This window comes from Ranitomeya variabilis, chromosome 4, assembly GCF_051348905.1.
Source record: "Ranitomeya variabilis isolate aRanVar5 chromosome 4, aRanVar5.hap1, whole genome shotgun sequence".
Lineage (NCBI taxonomy): Eukaryota > Metazoa > Chordata > Amphibia > Anura > Dendrobatidae > Ranitomeya > Ranitomeya variabilis.
Window position 1 is genome coordinate 660,604,345 of NC_135235.1, and position 22,103 is coordinate 660,626,447.

General features: G+C 47.2%; 1 protein-coding gene across 1 annotated transcript in view; it reads left to right on the forward strand.

The window, feature by feature from the left end:
- Nucleotides 1-1,772: 1,772 nt before the first annotated feature.
- The window catches only part of LOC143768184 (uncharacterized), a 96,756-nt gene continuing 76,425 nt past the window's right edge, over nt 1,773-22,103 (forward strand). Inside the window, exons 1-2 of the mRNA XM_077256874.1 lie at nt 1,773-2,598; nt 3,262-3,505. Coding sequence (XP_077112989.1) covers nt 1,773-2,598; nt 3,262-3,505 — 1,070 coding nt within the window. The remainder of the gene's footprint in view (nt 2,599-3,261; nt 3,506-22,103) is intronic.

The following is a 22,103-nucleotide window of genomic DNA, read 5'->3' on the forward strand; positions in this document are numbered from 1 at the left end:
ATGAGGACATAGTAATATGCAGCGATGCCCTGCGCATCAGGGTTAGAAAATCCAAATGCGATCCCACCAGTAGGGGCACATGGGTCCTGGTTAACTCTACAAATGGCCCAGTTTGCCCATTAAAAATTGTTAAAAGATACGCCGGAATAAGACATGCAGGGAGATTTTTCTTCGCTCATACAGATGGGTCCCCTCTGACCAAGTACCAATTCCAGGCAATGTTCAAGCTATACTTGGAAAAAAATGGCGCAAATCCAAAGGAGTACGGAACACATTAGTTCCGGATAGGGGCGGCCACAGAAGCAGCTAGGGCAGGAGTGTCAGAGGCCGAAGTGCAGAGAATGGGTCGTTGGAAGTCCGCATGCTTTGCCAGATACATAAGACCTGACTTGCTTAATTAACATATGTTGTCTCTTACAGGGGTTGAAGTTTGGGGTGTAGGAGATTCCTACGTGTACTGGGCCGAAAAGAGGGCCAAACTGCGGCCAGGAGGAACAAATGTTTACCTCCCGGGCATAAAAGTTAACTGGAGGGGTATCAGAGGCCTCCAGTGGAAACAGGTGTTCAAGGAGATAGTTGGCATAGCAAGGATGGCGGAACGCCCGGTGATAATGGTGTTACACGCGGGTGGCAATGACCTAGCCAAACAAAAGGTGGCCGAATTGTACAAATGGATGACAACAGATATGGAACGGTTCAGCTGTCTATTCAGGAACATAATACTGGTGTGGTCGGATATAACACCACGGGCCGTTTGGCGAGGCGCAAGAGATAAAAAAGCCATAGAGGGGACAAGGAGTAAATTCAATGCGCGGATTGGAAAATATGTGAGAGGAAGAGGCGGTATCGTGATTCGTCACCAACAGCTACAAGGGGATAACACGCCTCAATTAAGACTGGACGGAGTTCACCTAACGGACATTGGCCTCAATATTTTTCTGTCTGGTTTACAGGATGGGGTTTAACAGGTGTGGTGCAGTAAAAGGTGTAGTGCTGGACAGAAGATATATTTCTCCCAGCAGGATAAGTTTTGGCCTGTTATTTTCCTAAGGTTGAGGACCTGCAGTGATGTCACGATCACGTGATCAGCCCATGTGATGGGTACCTCACCTGTGGGTGTGGCTATAGACTATGTAATGGAGTTTCTTTTGTTTGGCACATGTTATTCTGGGTTTGGAGCTGGGCTAGAATGAGCCTGAACTGTTTTTCTCTGCCACATATGCCGCAAAGGACAGTGACATGACTGTTAGCAACTGGGAATGGCACCGCTGATGGCACTTGGCAGCCGCTTAGTTAAGCCCGTCCTGTGTAAGGGTGAGTCTGAGACCAGTGGTTCTCCAAGCTGGAGTATGTTTGGTTTTTTTCTCTTACTTTCTGTCATGGACTGTTTAAAGTGCCAATAAACCACTGAAGTTTGGACTGTAAGCCTGTGTGTTGCCTCATTACTGCAGCCCTACCTCTGCTCACCCGAGCCAATCCCTACATTTTGGTGTTCGAATACGGGCAATCGCAGTGAGGCCAGGCTATTTTGGCTTATTTTAACTCTGAACTCCAGCTTATGTCCTGGGTGAAAGGAGTGGCGCAGACCCAGTCGGGGAACTCTGCGGAAATGGAGGCCACAATAAAAGTGCTTGTGGATGCTATGTGACAACAGCAGCAGGCTACACAGCAGCTGCAGGAAACCAACCAGCTGTTGATACAGCGTCGCAGACAAGAGGAGCTTACGGGGAATCCATGATGTCCGGAAAGCGGTTCGTACAGCGATCCCCAAAATGGAGAAATCTGATGATGTCGAGACATACCTGGAGATGTTTGAGGGAGTGGCTGAGCGGGAGAGACTACCCCGGGACCAGTGGGCAGAAGTCATTGCTCCGTTTCTGGCTCCAGGACCGATGAAAGCCTATCAAGACCTACCCCCCGAGCAGAGGGAGAACCAACCAACCCCCCACAAGAGTGTAATAGAGCATGTTGCAAAAATGCAGGAAAGGATGGAGACAGTCCTACCATTGGTCTGGGAACATATGGAAGCAGCACAACGGTCTCAGAGTCGGGTCTATAACCGGGAGGCTCGGGTAAGAACCTTTAGTCCTGGGGATCGGGTATTGGTACTTGTGCCCACAGTGGACAGCAAATTTCTGGCAAGGTGGCAGGAGCCCTATGAGATTATGGAGAAGGTGGGTCTGGTAGACTATAAGGTACATCAACCAGGTCGAAAGAAGCCAGAGCAGGTTTATCATATTAATTTGCTTAAACTGTGGAAAGACAGAGACCACCTTAGCGGGGATAGTCCGCTGCCTGCATTTCCTGTAGAGAAGGCTCCATTACCGCTGAGTGAGTCAGGAGAAGCCTTGTCTGTAGTCAAAATACCAGATACTTTGTCTCCTAAACAGGTTCAGAAGGTCCTGGAGATTGTTAGCCGAAATACGGTCGTTTTCTCTGAGCTCCCTGGATGTACCTCCATAGTCCAACATGACATTGTTACGGAGCCACAGGTCAAAGTCCGATTAAAGCCATATCGGGTGCCTGAGGCCCGGCGACAAGCCATATCACGGGAGGTGGAAAATATGTTACAATTAGGGGTCATAGAAGAGTCGCAGAGTGACTGGGCCAGTCCAATAGTCCTAATACCTAAGCCTGATGGGACGCTAAGATTCTGTAATGACTTCAGAAAACTTAATGAAGTTTCAAAATTTGATGCTTACCCCATGCCCCGGGTGGATGAGTTGATAGAGCGGTTTGGGCAGGGATGGTATTTTTCAACCCTTGACCTTACAAAAGGGTATTGGCAGGTGCCCCGATCAAAGGCAGCTAATGAAAAAATGGCCTTTGTAACGCCCGAAGGGCTGTTTCAGTATAAGGTATTACCCTTTGGTTTGCATGGCGCGCCGGCGACGTTCCAACGGCTAATGGATATTGTTCTCCATCCCCATCGCCGTTATGCCTCAGCCTATCTGGATGATATTATTGTGTACAGTGCAGACTGGGAAAGTCACTTACCCAAGGTACAGGCGGTGATAGATTCCCTCCGACAAGCAGGGCTAACAGCCAATCCCAAGAAGTGTTCCATAGGGTTGGAGGAAGCTCGGTACTTGGGTTATGTCATCGGGAGAGGGGTCCTTAAGCCTCAAATAAACAAAGTGGAGGCAATTCAGAACTGGCCCCGTCCCCTCACAACCAAGCAGGTAAAAACCTTTTTAGGCTTAGTGGGATATTACAGGCGATTTGTTCCCAACTTTGCAACATTGTCCACGCCTCTAACAGACTGCTTGAAAGGGAGGAAGTCTGTGTTGGTCCAATGGAATGATCAGTTAGAAGAGGCCTTTGTAAAGTTAAAATCAGTACTGTGTGGTACACCTGTTCTAATTACACCCAATTTCAAAAGAGAGTTCATCGTGCAAACCGATGCCTCTGAGATAGGTCTTGGTGCCGTGTTGTCTCCAGAAATTAACGGAGAAGAGCATCCCGTTAGTTTCCTGAGCCGGAAGCTTACCCCAGCCGAAAGCAGGTACAGTATTGTGGAGAGAGAGTGCCTGGCCATTAAATGGGCACTTGAATCTCTTCGCTATTATTTGCTGGGGAGAAAATTTCGCTTGGTGACAGACCACTCCCCTCTTACATGGATGAGTCAAGCTAACGAAAGAAATGCACGAGTTACCAGATGGTTTCTGTCCCTGCAAAATTTTAAATTTTCAGTAGAACATAGGGCAGGCAGACTACAGGAGAATGCAGATGCCCTGTCCAGAGTCCACTGTATGTCATGTGTCCACCCCCATAGGGTTGAACAAAGGGGGGAGGTATGTGGTGCAGTAAAAGGTGTAGTGCTGGACAGAAGATATATTTCTCCCAGCAGGATAGGTTTTGGCCTGTTATTTTCCTAAGGTTGAGGACCTGCAGTGATGTCACGATCACGTGATCAGCCCATGTGATGGGTACCTCACCTGTGGGTGTGGCTATAGACTATGTAATGGAGTTTCTTTTGTTTGGCACATGTTATTCTGGGTTTGGAGCTGGGCTGGAATGAGTCTGAACTGTTTTTCTCTGCAACATATGCCGCAAAGGACGGTGACATGACTGTTAGCAACCCTGGGAATGGCACCTGGCGGAAGCCGCTGACTTGGCAGCCGCTTAGTTAAGCCCGTCCTGTGTAAGGGTGAGTCTGAGACCAGTGGTTCTCCAAGCTGGAGTATGTTTGGTTTTTTCTCTTACTTTCTGTCATGGACTGTTTAAAGTGCCAATAAACGACTGAAGTTTGGACTGTAAGCCTGTGTGTTGCCTCATTACTGCGGCCCTACCTCTGCTCACCCGAGCCAATCCCTACACAGGCCCTAACATTAATGGGTGGGGTCAAAGTCCCGCGTAGGTAATACACGGGATCCTCCGTGGCGGAAGAAGCGGAGGAGGGAAAAGGTCGTAACCGCTCATTTGGCCAATTCCCCTGTCGATCACGGACAGGAGCTCGGCGCGAGCCCCCGTTAAGATATGTAATTGCCTTTCTCTGCTTATTTAATTAATAAACTGTGACCAACCTGCTCAACCCACCTAGGACTGTGTGTGTTTCATTACGTGAGTGATGGGAGGGGGGAAGGCACTGGTTACAACACCCAGGTCTCCACAGTCTATTACTTGCTTTGTGCTGCATTTCAGTGGCATATAACACTCCAAATAAGCGTTGAGAAATTTTTCTGGATTGAATTTGTAATCCATACACTTTTACATGCTTTATGTTACATTATAGTGATATTAAACTAAAAAAAACACGTTGACCGCTGCAGGTGACCAATTTTTTTTATTTTTAAATAAAAAATAAACTTGGTTTCTAGAGAGCTAGCAAATTAGAAAATTGGTAATGCTTGACGTAAGGGATAGGGAAGTAGAGGTGCTAATGATGGTGCACGTAGATGCCAAGGACTTGGGACAGATGTGACTATGCCTGTTTCTGAAGTACAAGAACCGTGCCCATCCACGTCACATAGGTTCCTGTCCCACTTTGCAGGAAGGTAAGGTACACCACTTCTGAAGACAGAACAGTGCCAACCGGTGGTCAGTTGTATAGCAGATAATGCCTCTAGCATGCTGATCCTCCTTCCATTTTGAGTCCCAGAAGATTAGTGATCCCACACTAGGACACTCCGTGAAGCTCTTTACAACATAATTTCTGGATTGTGGCCTCTCAACCTGCATATTTCAAGAGGATATTCAGTTTAATGATGCACAAAACTTAGAGCACCCACATTTTGTCTAAGGAGGAAGATGATGATGAGGCACAGTTGTTGACAAGTCAGGTTGTTAAGTCACCAAGTCAGGAGGACCAAGATGCAGTGGTGGAAGATGAAGTTGTCCATGACAAAGTCGGTGACCCAGGGTGGCATGCACAGCAAGGCCGGAAGTGAGGAGGGGGATAGATCAACCACACCGAAAGAGGCAGTGAGGTGATGAGAGGCAGAAGGCAGGCAACTGTTCCATAGAGTACCGACACTCGAGAATTTCTCCATCATAGAGTTAGTAGTTTGTTATGAACTGGTGGCCTAGGAGCAGCATGGACGAGCTCTGGAGTAGGTGGCCTCTATACTGACCGCAGACCCTGAACTTAACACATCAACTAGAAGTAGCCGTGGGATGTTTCTGTCACTCCCTAGACACCTCGTCACGGCCGGAGGACTAATTACACCTAAAGAAAGAAACAGGAATACTATTTTGCCTCAGAGAAAATTCCCAAAGGAAAGGCAGCCCCCCACAAATATTGACTGTGAGAGGAGAGGGAAATTACAAACACAGACTGAAAACAGAATTTAGCAAAGGAGGCCACGCTACCTAGAAAGAAAAGACAGGAAAGAGTACTGTGCGGTCAGTACAAAAAATACTACAAAATCCACCACAGAGAATACAAAATCTCCACACCTAACTAAAGGCATGGAGGGTAACTCTGTGACTCCAGAGCTTCCAACTAGTAAATCTTAACACAGACAAAGCTGGACAAGAAAAAACATAATAGTTCTGTGAATTGCTGTCCACAGCATGTAGACTGCAAAAACAGAGCCAGGACTTATCTTTGATTTGGACAATCCAGAAGGAGAAACCAAGCAGACATGTGGATCCCTAGAAAACAATGGACAACTGGCACTCATTAAAGGAAGGAGCCAGACTAAATAGCCCCGTCCAAAGTGGAAGCAGCTGATGACTGTTGTGAAGGACAAACAGCAGCACTACCACTTATAACCACCGGAGGGAGCCTAAGAGCAGAACCCACAACAGAATTCACAACAGTACCCTCCCCTTGAGGAGGGGTCACCGAACCCTCACCAGAGCCCCAAGGCCGATCCGGATGAGCCAAATGGAAGGCACGAACCAAATCGTCAGCATGAACATCGGAGGCAACAACCCAAGAATTATCCTCCTGGCCATAACCTTTCCACTTGACAAGATACTGAAGCCTCCGTCTAGAAAAACGAGAATCCAAGATCTTCTCCACAACATACTCCAGCTCCCCATCAATCAACACCGGGGCAGGAGGATCAACAGAGGGAACCACGGGCACCACATATTTCCGCAACGAAGATCTATGAAAAACATTATGGATGGAAAAAGAGGCTGGAAGGGCCAAATGAAAAGACACTGGATTGATAATCTCAGAAATCCTATAAGGACCAATAAACCGAGGCTTGAACTTCGGGGAAGAAACCTTCATAGGAACATGACGAGAAGACAACCAGACCAAATCCCCAACCCGAAGCTGGGAACCCACACGCCGACGACGGTTGGCAAAATGCTGAGCCTCCTCCTGGGACAACACCAAATTGTCCACAACATGAGCCCAAATCTGCTGCAACCTGTCAACCACAGAGTCCACCCCAGGACAATCAGAAGACTCAACCTGCCCTGAAGAAAAACGAGGATGAAATCCTGATCGGCAGACACAAAGCATCTCAAATAAGTTTCCAAAGTCTGGTTAGTTCACTCGGTTTGGCCGTTTGTCTGAGGATGAAATGCGGAAGAAAAAGACAAATCAATGCCCAGCTTAGCACAAAAGGACCGCTAAAACCTGGAAACAAACTGGGAACCTCTATCGGACACAATATTCTCCGGAATGCCATGCAAACGAACCACATGCTGAAAAAACAACGTAACCAACTCAGAAGAGGAAGGCAACTTAGGCAAAGGTACCAAATTAACCATCTTAGAAAACTGGTCACAGACCACCCAGATAACAGACATCCTCTGGGAAACAGGAAGATCCGAAATAAAATCCATAGAAATATGCGTCCAAGGCCTCTCAGGGACCGGCAAAGGCAAAAGCAACCCACTGGCGCGGGAGCAGCAAGGTTTGGCCCGTGCACAAGTCCCACAGGACTGCACAAAAGAACGCACATCCCGTGACAAAAAAGGCCACCAAAAGGACCTACTAACCAAATCTCTGGTACCAAAAATCCCAGGATGGCCAGCCAACACAGAACAGTGAACCTCAGAAATCACTTTACTAATCCATCTGTCAGGAATGAACAGTTTCCCCGCTGGACAGCGATCGGGTTTATCAGCCTGAAACTCCTGAAGAGCCTGTCGCAAATCAGGGGAGATGGCAGAAAGAATCACCCCCTCTTTAAGAATACCAACCGGCTCAAGAATCCCAGGGGAATAAGGCAAGAAACTCCTAGAGAGGGCATCAGCCTTAACATTCTTAGAACCTGGAAGATACGAGACAACAAAATCAAAATGGGAGAAAAACAGGGACCATCGGGCCTGTCTAGGATTCAGCCGTTTGGCAGATTCTTATGATCGGTCAAGACCACAATATGGTGCTTGGCCCCCTCAAGCCAATGTCGCCACTCCTCAAATGCCCACTTCATAGCCAACAATTCACGATTGCTGACATCATAATTGCGTTCCGCAGGCGAAAACTTTCGAGAAAAGAAGGCACACGGTTTCATCAAGGAACCATCAGAATTCCTCTGAGACAAAACGGCCCCTGCCCCAATCTCAGAAGCGTCAACCTCAACCTGAAAAGGAAGAGAAACATCCGGCTGACGCAACACAGGGGCAGAAGTGAATCGGAGCTTAAGCTCCTGAAAGGCAGAAACGGCCTCAGAGGACCAATTAGCTACATCAGCGCCCTTCGTCGTCAAATCGGTCAGGGGTTTCACCACACTGGAGAAGTTGGCAATGAAACGGCGATAAAAATTAGCAAGGCCCAAAAATTTCTGAAGCCTCTTCACGGATGTGGGCTGGATCCAATCATGAATGGCCTGAACCTTAGCCGGATCCATTTCTATAGATGATGGAGAAAAAATGAAGCCCAAAAAAGAAACCTTCTGTACTCCAAAGAGGCACTTAGACCCCTTCACAAACAAGGCATTATCACGAAGGACCTGAAATACCATCCTAACTTGTTTCACATGAGACTCCCAATCATCTGAAAAAATCAAAATATCATCCAAATATACAATCATGAATTTATCAAGATAATTCCGAAAAATATCATGCATGAAGGACTGAAACAGAGATGGGGCATTAGAGAGTCCGAATGGCATCACAAGATACTCAAAATGGCCCTCGGGCGTATTAAACGCAGTTTTCCATTCGTCACCCTGCTTGAAACAAACCAGATTATATGCCCCTCGAAGGTCAATCTTAGTAAACCAACTATCCCCCTTAATTCTGGCAAACAAATCAGAAAGCAAAGGCAAAGAGTATTGGAATTTGACCGTGATCTTATTCAAGAGGCGATAATCAATACAGGGTCTCAAGGAGCCATCCTTCTTGGCAACAAAAAAAAACCTGCTCCTAATGGAGAAGAAGATGGCCGAATATGCCCCTTCTCCAAGGACTCCCTTACGTAGCTCCACATGGCGGCATGTTCAGGCACAGGTTGAAAAGCCGGCCCTTAGGAAACTTACTGCCTGGAATCAAATCAATAGCACAATCACAGTCCCTATGCGGTGGAAGGGAACTGGACTTGGGCTCATCGAAAACATCCTGGAAATCTGACAGAAACTCAGGAATTTCAGAAGAGGGGGAGGAGGAAATTGACATCAGAGGAACGTCATCGTGAACCCCCTGACAACCCCAACTAGTCACAGACATAGATTTCCAATCCAGCACCGGATTATGTACCTGTAACCATAGAAACCCCAGCACAACAGCATCATGCAAATTATGTAACACCAGGAAGCGACAATCTTCCTGATGGGCTGGCGCCATGCACATGGTTAACTGTGTCCAAAACTGAGGTTTATTTTTAGCCAATGGTGTAGCATCAATCCCCCTCAAAGGGATAGGACTCCGCAAAGGCTGTAAGGAAAAGCCACAACGTCTGGCAAATTCTAAGTCCATTAAATTTAAAGCGGCGCCTGAATCCACAATTGCCATGACAGAGAATGACGATAATGAGCAGATCAGGGTCACAGATAACAGAAATTTAGGTTGTACAGTACTGATAGTAACGGAATTAGCGATTCTCTTGGCACGCTTAGGGCAATCAGAAATAACATGAGCAGAATCGCTGCAGTAAAAGCACAACCTATTCTGACGTCTGAATCCTTGGCGTTCCGCTCTAGACACAATCCTATCACACTGCATAGGCTCAGGACTCCGCTCGGAAGACAACGCCATAGTGTGCACAACTCTGTTCTCACGCAAGCGCCGATCAATTTGAGTGGCCAGAGACATAGAATCACTCAGACCTGCAGGCGTGGGGAACCCCACCATAACATCTTTAACAGATTCAGAAAGACCCTTTCTGAAAATTGCCGCCAAAGCATCCTCATTCCACTTAGTAAGCACAGACCATTTTCTGAATTTCTGGCAATATGACTCTGCCGCTTCTTGACCCTGACACAGGGCCAAAAGTGTTTTCTCAGCATGCTCTACAGAGTTAGGTTCATCATACAATAACCCAAGTGCCTGAAAAAAGGTGTCTACATTAAGCAAGGCCGGATTCCCAGATTCCAGGGAAAATGCCCAATCCTGCGGGTCACAGCGCAACAGAGAAATGACAATTTTTACCTGCTGGATGGGATCACCAGAGGAACGGGGCTTAAGAGCAAAAAACAGTTTACAGTTATTTTTAAAGCTCAAAAATTTGGACCTGTCCCCGAAGAACAGATCGGGGGTAGGAATTCTAGGCTCTAAAACAGGAGTCTGCACGATATAATCAGAAATACCCTGTACTCTAGCAGCAAGTTGACCCACCCGAGAAGCAAGTCCCTGAACATCCATGTCAACGCCTAACTCCTGAGCCACCCAGAAGTGAAGAGGGAAAAAAAAACACAACAGAGTACAGAAAAAAAAATGGCTCAGCACTTTCTTTCCCTTCTTTTGAGATGCGGTTAACTCATTGTTGGCCAGTTGTACTGTTATGAACTGGTGGTCTAGGAGCAGCATGGACGAGCTCTGGAGTAGGTGGCCTCTATACTGACCGCAGACCCTGAACTTAACACATCAACTAGAAGTAGCCGTGGGATGTTCCTGTCACTCCCTAGACACCTCGTCACGGCCGGAGGACTAATTACACCTAAAGAAAGAAACAGGAATACTATCTTGCCTCAGAGAAAATTCCCAAAGGAAAGGCAGCCCCCCACAAATATTGACTGTGAGAGGAGAGGGAAATTACAAACGCAGACTGAAAACAGAATTTAGCAAAGGAGGCCACGCTACCTAGAAAGAAAAGACAGGAAAGAGTACTGTGCGGTCAGTATAAAAAATACTACAAAATCCACCACAGAGAATACAAAATCTCCACACCTAACTAAAGGCATGGAGGGTAACTCTGTGACTCCAGAGCTTCCAACTTGGCTGAGTAAATCTTAACACAGACAAAGCTGGACAAGAAAAAACATAGCAATTCACAGAACTATTAAGTCCACAGCATGTAGACTGCAAAAACAGAGCCAGGACTTATCTTTGATGATTTGGACAATCCAGAAGGAGAAACCAAGCAGACATGTGGATCCCTAGAAAACAATGGACAACTGGCACTCATTAAAAAAAGGAGCCAGACTAAATAGCCCCGTCCAAAGTGGAAGCAGCTGATGACTGTTGTGAAGGACAAACAGCAGCACTACCACTTATAACCACCGGAGGGAGCCTAAGAGCAGAACCCACAACAGAATTCACAACAGTAGTTCCCCAGTCTGGGACTTTTTTAAAGAGAGTTCTGAGACCTAACCACTAAGAGCCTAAGCACCATTAGCATGATCAGGCCCCTGTCATCTCTGCACCCAATGCCTGGGTCTACGATTGATGCAAGCGTGTGACACCACTGCCTCTTCTCCTGTACTAGATGCTTCCCAATCCCCTGTTTATGACACTGGGGTGAATGCCTCCTGCCCTGCACCTGTCCTTGCACATTACGATTCACCATCATTAGGCAATTCCAAATCATTGTCCCAGCACAGCATTCAGCCAGATTTACCAGAGCCTCTGATCCAGGTACTCTGCGTCAGTGCTCATTTCCCCAAGTCTGCTACAGCTGCTGCCGCTCTGGCAGTGCTGCAGCAGCGCATACAAGTGCCAGCTTACCGACTGGTATATGACATGACAACGCCCTGAAACTCCGCTGCACATACGAGTAACGATTTGTGAGAAGCAGAGGTCAGTTGTGCAATACCAGCTCCAACACTTTCTTTCTTGTGCTGTGCCTAAAGCGTTGGCATGGATGTTTGACATTTGTGCGGTTCTTTAAGACTGAGGAGTCCACTAAGATGGTGAGCAGCGATGACGCCATAGTTCGTACAACAATCCCACTTCTGTACCTACTTAAACAGTCACTGAAAATTAAACATGAAGCTATGCATGTGGACCAGGTGGAGATGGAAGAAGACATGAGTCAGGGAGATATTACCTAGACCAGCCTCATTTCATCAGCTCAGCGTGCATTGGATAACAATGAAGAGGAGGAACAGGATCTAGTTGCTAGCACAACATAAACAAGTACCCACACAAGCTTTGTCCTGTCTCTCCTATGTGGCTGACGAGTTGGAGATGGAGAGTAATCATCATGGTAGAGACAAGGAAGTGTTGGCTGTAGTGAGCTTGGCACATATGGCCAATTTTATGTAGCGCTGCCTTTCCTGTGACCCTTGCGTTATATTTACCTTGGCCAAAAAAACAGTACTGGTTGTTCTCCCTGATAGACCCACGCTACAAGGAGAACTTTGCATCTCTCCTTCCTGTGGCGGAGAGGTTTTCTAAAATTCTGCTATACCAGAAGGCCATTGTGGAAAATATGCTGAAAATATTACCATCAAACAACACTAGCAGCAGAGGCCAACCAAGGAAGAGAGGCGAGGGAGACACACAGCAGAGGCAGAGGTACATTGTCAAAGGCATGGTCCAATTTCATTACAACATCCTAGCATCCAGGGCCTGATAATCGGTTATTTGTGACAAGAAGGGAAACATTTTTAAAGATGGTCAAGCAATACCTGGCTGACCAAACCAGCATACTCCCTAATTCCTCTGTGACCTTCAACTACTATTGGGTCTCAAAGCTGGACACCTGGCATGAGCTGTCACTCTATACTTTGGCAGTATTATGCAGCCCTGCCACTTGCGTCTTGTTTGAGAGGGTTTTTAGTGCTGCCAGGAGGCATTGACTGTTATAAATATATGTTGACTTTTGAATTTTTATTTTTCTAATTGGTCAGCAAAACACAGATTTTAGTTTGTATAAGCCTGTAATATTGACTTGTAAGTTGACATTTGATGTAATATATTGTGCTGTTATACTGGATGACCAGAGAAGCAGGATAATTGAATAATGATTTTTGCTGATATGTTGATTGATTACACATTGTCCAGGCCAGCTAGCTTGTAGGCTTGCAAAACAGATGAGGAAAAATTATGCAAATAGATTAAATAATCAAATAATGCGACTTGACCCCATTATCATTTTTCCCTTTTACCTCTGGATGCTGGCTTGAAGGACAGTTGTAAACTATAAAAAGAGGATTTATGTGCCTCTATAACATATACCTCCATATACAGATATACATTCAATGAACCTTGAGACTCTCTATAGGAGAGCATGGCTCCATCACAAGGGACACAATTTGTCATTCTACAGGATGCCAGTTTAGGGGTCCATGGCCCTGGCTGAAAAAATACAAGTAGTGTAGCTTACAAGTTATTTGTCAAACTTTAACCTGACAAGTGACATGCCACTATCAAAGGGTTTCAAAAAGTTTGTGTTCTGTCCCCCCTTTCCAAACACTCTCCCCTCCCCATCAGACGATCTGTTGTGCTGTTCCCTGCATTTTATATGTGTTTGATATCTTGTATCTCTCCCTATATTTTATGAGTTTGATATTCCCATTATTTATTTGTCATTCTTATTTGATAGCACGATTCTCATTGCTTAGGTCTGTATTCACTATATATGCAGTATTTTATAGGAGTTTGATATACACATCAGATAGTTTATTTGTCAGTCTTAGATCATTTGTCATTCCTATTTGATAGTGTGTTTATCACTAATTGGATATATTATTTATAGGGCCCATAAATCTTATTATTCAGCTCTTCCAAATCACCTTCCCAAGTATAAAGTGTGTGTTTTGTACGTTTGTGAAAAAAAAAAAGGAGAGACACAATATTGTAAATATTGCAGTGACGTGGCAGTGGGCTTAATACAGTCTGATCAGAATGTTAAACTAAGAACCTCTTGTTCAGTTATATAAATTTTTGCCTAGCGGCTTTAGATCAATGTATGATTTTTGGAGGTTCTGTCTGTCCATTCTCTTTTTTTTTTACAATATTGTAAATGTTTTAAAAGATTTTATTATCCTGAAAATAATTACCTCTCAAAATGATTCAGTCACAGATTTAATGTAATCAAGAAAGGTATGCAGTCTATAGGGAGCTCTAGGACACAGTGGATGGGGATAAAATTAAAATTAGAAAAGTCTGGGTGACCCATGGTGCCTGCTGGGGCCAGTGTGCAGAGATAGTACAACGTGACCGCTGTGCGCGCTCTGCCACACGTGACCGCAGGTCCTGAGTAACAATCCAGATTATTCTGTAAGAAATGTAATAATGTATATTATTAAATGCATTTGTGATACTTTTATATTATTCTGTAAAAATTGTAATGATGTATATTATTAATTGCAGTTGTAATGCTTTTTATATTACTGAATTGTCTTGTGTCTACATAAAATCTGTAAAAACAAAAGAGTGTGCGGCCTGTGGAGGAGCGCTGAGAGGCAGAATGGGTGAGGATAAAATTTAAAGGTGCAAACCTTTATTAAGGGATAAATTCCACAATACATTTCAGTGGCAAAACGCTGTGTTCATCAGGTGGGGTACTGAAGATACTTGCCGTTGAAACGCATTGCACCTTTTAATTTTATCCTCACCCATTCTGTCTCTCAGTGCTCCTCCACAGGCTGCACTCTTGTTTTTATTCTCTATCCCTCTCTGAGGCTGTGTGTCTAGAGCTGCGACCCACAGGACTATTTCTTAATTCATCCTTAGTAGTGTAGCTTACATATCACTCGTCAAACTCAATTTGACAGGTGCCCCGCCCCCTATCAAAGTGTATCAAAGTGTGTAACCTGTTATGATCCGGTGACCCTGGTGCCGCATGAGACTATCTCTGGAGTAGGTAGTACCTGTACTGACCACAATCCCAATACTGACACCTCAACTAGAAGTAGCCGTGGGATGTACCTAACATGGCCTAGACACCTCGACACAGCCAGAGGACTAAATACCCCTAAAGATGGAAATGGGAAATCCTATCTTGCCTCAGAGCAGAGCCCCAAAGGATAGGCGGCCCGCCACAAATATTGACTGTGAGTTTAAGAGGAAATACGTACACAGGCAGAAAAGACAGAGTTTAGCAAAAGAGGCACTTCTAGCTAAAATAGAAAAGGATAGGACAGAGTACTAAGCGGTCAGTATTAAAACTCTAGAAAAATCCACAGCAGAATATACTATCACTACATCTAACTAAAGACATAGGATGTATATCTGCATCTCCAAAGAATCCAGCATGACAGAAAAATCCAAGCAAGTCTAAGCTGGACAAAAACACAATAGATTGCACTGCACATAAAAGCACACTGCATACGTGCTACAGAGAACAAAAACCAGACACTTATCTTAGCAGAAATGACAGCAGGGCAAGTGGAGCCAGACAGAGATGCAATCCCTCCAAGATACAATGGACAACTGTCAGGGATTGATGGATCCTACAACCCTAAATACCTAATAGAGCTGCAATAAGCAGAAACACCTGCCATGCTTACAATCCAGAGACCGCTGCACTACCACTAACAACCACCGGAGGGAGCCCAAGAGCAGAATTCACAACAGTACCCCCCCCCTTGAAGAGGGGTCACCGAACCCTCACCAGAGCCCCAAGGCCGATCAGGAGGAGCCAGATGAAAGGCCCGAACCAAATCAGCAGCATGGACATCAGAGGCAAAAACCCAAGAATTATCCTCCTGGCCGTAACCCTTCCATTTGACAAGATACTGAAGCTTCCGTCTCGAAAAACGAGAATCCAAAATCTTCTCAACCACATACTCCAACTCCCCATCAACCAACACAGGAGCCGGAGGATCAACAGAGGGAAGAACGGGCGTCACGTATTTCCGAAATAAAGATCTATGGAAAACATTATGGATGGCAAAAGATGCCGGAAGGGCCAAACGAAAAGAAACCGGATTGATAATCTCAGAAATCCTATAAGGACCAATAAACCGAGGCTTAAACTTAGGGGAAGAAACCTTCATAGGAACATGACGGGAAGACAACCAGACCAAGTCCCCAACCCGAAGCCGGGAACCAACACACCGACGACGATTAGCAAAACGTTGCGCCTCCTCCTGAGACAACACCAAATTGTCCACCACATGAGCCCAAATTTGCTGCAACCTGTCAACCACAGAATCCACACCAGGACAATCAGAAGGCTCAACCTGCCCTGAAGAAAAACGAGGATGAAAACCAAAATTACAAAAGAAAGGCGAAACCAAGGTAGCCGAACTAGCCCGATTATTAAGGGCAAACTCGGCCAATGACAAGAAAGCCACCCAATCATCCTGATCAGCAGACACGAAGCATCTCAAATAAGTTTCCAAAGTCTGATTAGTTCGCTCGGTTTGGCCATTTGTCTGAGGATGAAATGCGGAAGAAAAAGACAAATCAATGCCCAGCCTAACACAAAAGGCTCGCCAAAACCTAGAAACAAACTGGGAACCTCTGTCGGGCACAATATACTCCGGAATACCATGCAAACGGACCACATGCTGAAAAAACAATGGAACCAAATCAGAAGAGGAAGGCAACTTAGGCAAAGGCACCAAATGAACCATGTTAGAAAACCGGTCACAAACCACCCAGATAACTGACATCCTCTGGGAAACCGGAAGGTCTGAAATAAAATCCATAGAAATATGCATCCAAGGCCTCTCAGGGACCGGCAAAGGCAAAAGCAACCCACTAGCGCGGGAACAACAAGGCTTAGCCCGCGCACGTCCCACAGGACTGCACAAAAGAACGCACATCCCGCGACAAAGAAGGCCACCAAAAAGACCTACCAACCAAATCTCTGTTACCAAAAATACCAGGATGACCAGCCAACACCGAACAATGAACCTCCGAAATCACTCTACTGGTCCATTTATCAGGAACGAACAGTTTCCCCACTGGACAGCAGTCAGGTTTGTCAGCCTGAAATTCCTGAAGAACCCATCGCAAATCAGGGGAGATGGCAGAAAGGACCACCCTTTCCTTTAGAATGCCGACCGGTTCAAGAACCTCTGGAGAATCAGGCAAAAAGCTCCTAGAGAGGGCATCAGCCTTAATATTCTTAGAACCTGGAAGATACGAGACCACGAAATCAAAACGGGAGAAAAACAAAGACCATCGAGCCTGTCTAGGATTCAGCCGCTTGGCAGACTCGAGGTAAATCAGATATTTATGATCGCTCAAGACCACAATACGGTGCTTGGCTCCCTCAAGCCAATGTCGCCATTCCTCGAACGCCCACTTCATAGCCAACAATTCCCGATTGCCGACATCATAATTACGTTCAGCAGGCGAAAACTTTTGGGAAAAGAAGGCACATGGCCTCATCAAGGAACCATCAGAATTCCTCTGAGACAAAACGGCCCCTGCCCCAATCTCAGAAGCGTCAACCTCAACCTTAAATAGAAGAGAAACATCTGGCTGACGCAACACCGGGGCAGAAGTAAATCGGCGTTTAAGCTCCTGAAAGGCAGAGACAGCCGCAGAGGACCAATTTGTCACATCAGCGCCCTTTTTCGTCAAATCGGTCAGGGGTTTAACCACACTGGAGAAGTTAGCAATGAAGCGGCGATAAAAATTAGCAAAGCCCAAAAATTTCTGAAGACTCTTCACGGACGTGGGCTGAATCCAATCATGAATGGCCTGAACCTTAACCGGATCCATCTCTATAGATGAGGGAGAAAAAATAAAGCCCAAAAAAGAAACCTTCTGCACTCCAAAGAGACACTTAGACCCCTTCACAAATAAAGCATTATCACGAAGGATCTGAAATACCATCCTGACCTGTTTCCAGGCTCGGACTGGCCCACCGGAGAATTGGAGGATCCTCCGGTGGGCCCAGGCACTGACACCTGCTGGCAGGGCCCCCACTGCTCCAGGGGCCCCCACTGCTCCGGGGGCCCCCCCGGCCGCCCCCCACCCACCCTCCTTGAAGACGATACTCACCCTGCTCCAGCGATGGTCTCGGCGTCTGCTCTGCACTGCATCTTCTTCCTGCTTGTGCGGTCACGTGGTACCGCTTCATTAAGGTCATGAATATGCGCATATTCATGACTTTAATCAGTATCACATGACCGCACAAGCTCAAGCAGGAAGAAGATGCAGTGCAGAGCAGACTCCGAGACCATCGCTGGAGCAGGCAGCAGGGTGAGTATCGTCTTCAAGGAGGGTGGGTGGCGGCCGGGGGGGCCCCCGGAGCAGTGGGGGACACTGGGGGGGCAGAATGCTGGACACACACTGGGGCAGAATGCTGGAGACACGCTGGGGCAGATTGCTGGAGACACCCTGGGGCAGATTGCTGGAGACACACTGGGGCAGATTGCTGGACACACACTGGGGCAGAATGCTGGAGACACACTGGGGCAGATTGCTGGAGACACACTGGGGCAGAATGCTGGAGACACACTGGGGCAGACTGCTGGACACACACTGGGGCAGAATGCTGGAGACACTGGGGCAGAATGCTGGAGACACACTGGGGCAGAATGCTGGAGACACACTGGGGCAGATTGCTGGAGACACACTGGGGCAGAATGCTGGAGACACACTGGGGCAGACTGCTGGACACACACTGGGGCAGAATGCTGGAGACACTGGGGCAGAATGCTGGAGACACACTGGGGCAGAATGCTGGAGACACACTGGGGCAGATTGCTGGAGACACACTGGGGCAGAATGCTGGAGACACTGGGGCAGAATGCTGGAGACACACTGGGGCAGATTGCTGGAGACACACTGGGGCAGAATGCTGGACACACACTGGGGCAGATTGCTGGACACACACTGGGGCAGAATGCTGGAGACACACTGGGGCAGAATGCTGGAGACACACTGGGGGCAGAACGCTGGACACACTGGGGGCAGAACGCTGGACACACTGGGGGCAGAACGCTGGACACACTGGGGGCAGAACGCTGGACACACTGGGGGCAGAACGCTGGACACACTGGTGGCAGAACGCTGGACACACTGGAGGCAGAACGCTGGACACTGGGGGCAGAACGCTGGACACTGGGGGCAGAACGCTGGACACTGGGGGCAGTGCTGGGCACACTAGGGGCAGTGCTGGACACACTAGGGGCAGAATGCTGGACACACTGGGGGCAGAATGCTGGACACACTGGGGGCAGAATGCTGGACACACTGGGGGCAGAATGCTGGACACACTGGGGGCAGAATGCTGGACACACTGGGGGCAGAATGCTGGACACACTGGGGGCAGAATGCTGGACACACTGGGGGCAGTGCTGGACATAGTGGGGCAGATTGTTGGACACACTGGGGGTAATATGCTGGACACACTGGGGCAGATTGCTGGACACTGGGGCAATATGCTGGACATACTGGGGCAGGTTGCTGGACACACTGGGGGGTAATATGCTGGACACACTGAGGTAGATTGCTGGACACACTGGGGGCAGGACTGGAGGCATGGGCAGAATGTAGATACAGGGCATGATTGGAGACACGGGGCAGAATGAAAGACATGGGGCAGGATTGGATCATGGGGCAGGATGGATACGATGGAGACAGATGGGGCAGGATGGGGAGATCATATGGGGTAGAATGGATACTCATGAGGGCAGGATGCGAGAACATATGGCTGGAGCCAGGAATTAGATAAACGGGGCCAGGATGGGGAATATTATTACCATAGGGGCTAATTAAGGGATATTATTACTGCAGTGATGTATTTATTTTATTTTTTTAGTATACTGTTTTAATTGGGGGGGCGGTCCTGTTACTGTGTAGAGTGACACTATGTCGCCTTTTTTTCTTCATGTGGTGTAATGTAGAAGTTGTGAAAAATTAAGTAATGTGTTCTGCAAGCGGAGCTCGAGATAACTGTGTTATTTCCTGCAGAAATGAGTCCTGGCTGGAAGAAATGATGGCGGTCTGTGCTGGATGAAAGATGAAGGACTTCACCTAGAGACGTCACTGGTGAGTCAGTGTTACCTATACACTGACACTATACACTGTATACTATATACAGAGCTCCTGTGTACAATGTCACCAGTGATCACTGTATTACCTATACATTATATACAGAGCTCCTGTGTATAATACCACCAGTGATCTCTGTATTACCTCTACACAGACACTGCATACTAAGTACAGATCTCCTGTGCATAATGTCACTTAGGCTGCCGTCACACATTCAGTATTTGGTCAGTATTTTACATCAGTATTTGTAAACCAGGAGTGGGTGATAAATGCAGAAGTGGTGCACATGTTTCTATTATACTTTTCCTCAAATTGTTCCACTCCTGGTTTTGGCTTACAAATACTGATGTAAAATACTGACCAAATACTGCGAGTGTGACAGCAGCCTTATGGTGATAGTATTGTGGGTTATTTTTGTTTTTTTTTATTTCTGATCAGTATTGTAGTATTCAGTCACTATGTGGTGGTAATATGTGGTCTGGAAATGGTGTTGTGGTATTTGTCCCTTGTATGTGCTATTTGGTCACCAAGTGGTGGTAATATGTGGTCTTGATATGGTGCGGTGGTATTTGTCCCTTGTATGTAGTATTATTCGGTCACTATGTGGTCTGGTCATGGTGTGGTGGTATTTCTTCCTGTATGTGGTAATATTGGTCTTGGTATAGTGGATTGTGTTGTGTATGGCGGTCATTTGTTCTCTCTGATATTAATTAGGAGAAGATTCTTTATTTCCATTAGAGTTTTAATGCTTTGTACACAGCGGCGGAGATGCACTTACAGGGGTTTCCTGTGGAAAAAAGTAATCACCTCTCCACAGGATAAGTGATAACATATTGATTGGTGGGGGTCTGATTGCTTTGACCCATTCAGCAAAATGTGGAACTTTTTATCCCCATGAGACTGGAGTGGCATGTCCGACTAGATCACTGATCCATTCATTCCCTCAGTGGCTGCTCTTGTTTTTTTCTGGAAGCCCCAAAGAGAATGAATGGAGCTGCGGTCAGAAATCCCACCTGCCGCTGCATTTTAAAATAGTGATAAAAGTGTCCTGTCAGGGATAAAACTTCCCCAGTTTCTAATGGTCGGATCTAAGCGATCACCTATCCTGTGGAGCCCATGGATCAGTGATAACTTGTTTTACCAAGAACCACATTAATGTAAACTACCGTAATTATACATCCCAGTTATTGGGGCACACGGTAGATGTGCGGCAGCCGCCGGTGTTTTACAGCCGATGCTCCACTATAATGACAGATATTTGCATATAGCTGTAGGCAGTGGCGTAACTACAAAGTTATGGGCCCCGGTGCGAACTTCCAAATGGGGCCCCCCCGCCATAAAATTCAATGTAACCCCCATAGAATACAATGCAGCCCCCCTCATAGTATAATGCAGCCCCTCCATACAGGGGCAGTGAGAAAGACACAAGCAAATGGTGATGAGGGGGCAGGGGAGAGGGCACAAGGGGGCAAGGAAGACAGGCACAAGGGGACACATGGGGGCTAGGAGGAAGGGGAGAAGGTTACAAGGGGACTAGTGGGCAAGGGAGACTGACACAAGGGGACAATGGAGACTGACACAAGGGGCACACGGGGACAAGTGGGCAAGGGAGACTGACACAAAGGGCACACGGGGACTAGAGGACAAGGGAGACTGGCACACGGGGACACAGGGACTAGTGGGCAAGGGAGACTGACACACAGGGAACAGTGGGCAAGGGAGACTGATACAAGGGGACTAGTGGGCAATGGAGACTGACACAAGGGGACACAAGGGGACAAGGGACAAGCACAAGGGGACACACGGGGACAAGGGACTAGCACAAGGGGACAAGGGAGACAGGCACAAGGGGACACACAGGGACTAGTGGGCAAGAGACTGACACAAGGGGACAAGGGATACAAGCACAAGGGGACACACAGGGACAAGTGGGAAAGGGAGACTGACACACAGGGACTAGTGGGCAAAGGAGACTGACACAGCCCGAACAGTGGTATATCCAGCACAGCCCGCACAGTGGTATATCCAGCACAGCCCGCACAGTGGTATATCCAGCACAGCCCGCATCTCTCGCCCCCCCGAGAATGCCCCCACAGTCCAGTAAAAAAAAACAAAAAAAAAACCACTCTCCTTACCTTTCCTCTTGCCAGCGTTGCTTCCTGCTCCGGTCTCAGGCTCGGCTGCAGTCTGCCCGGGACACAGCAGGTGCGCGATGATATGACGTCATCGCGCACCCGCAGTGTCAGAGGCAGAGCGGGGAATGATGGGAGAGGGAGCGTCTGTAGACGCTCTCTCCTCCGTCATTGCATTCAACTGTACCGGCGTCATAGACGCCGGTATAGTTGAATGCGACGGCAGGGGGGTGAGTCGGCGGCGGCGGGGGGGAGGCGGATCGAGCTACCCATGACTGG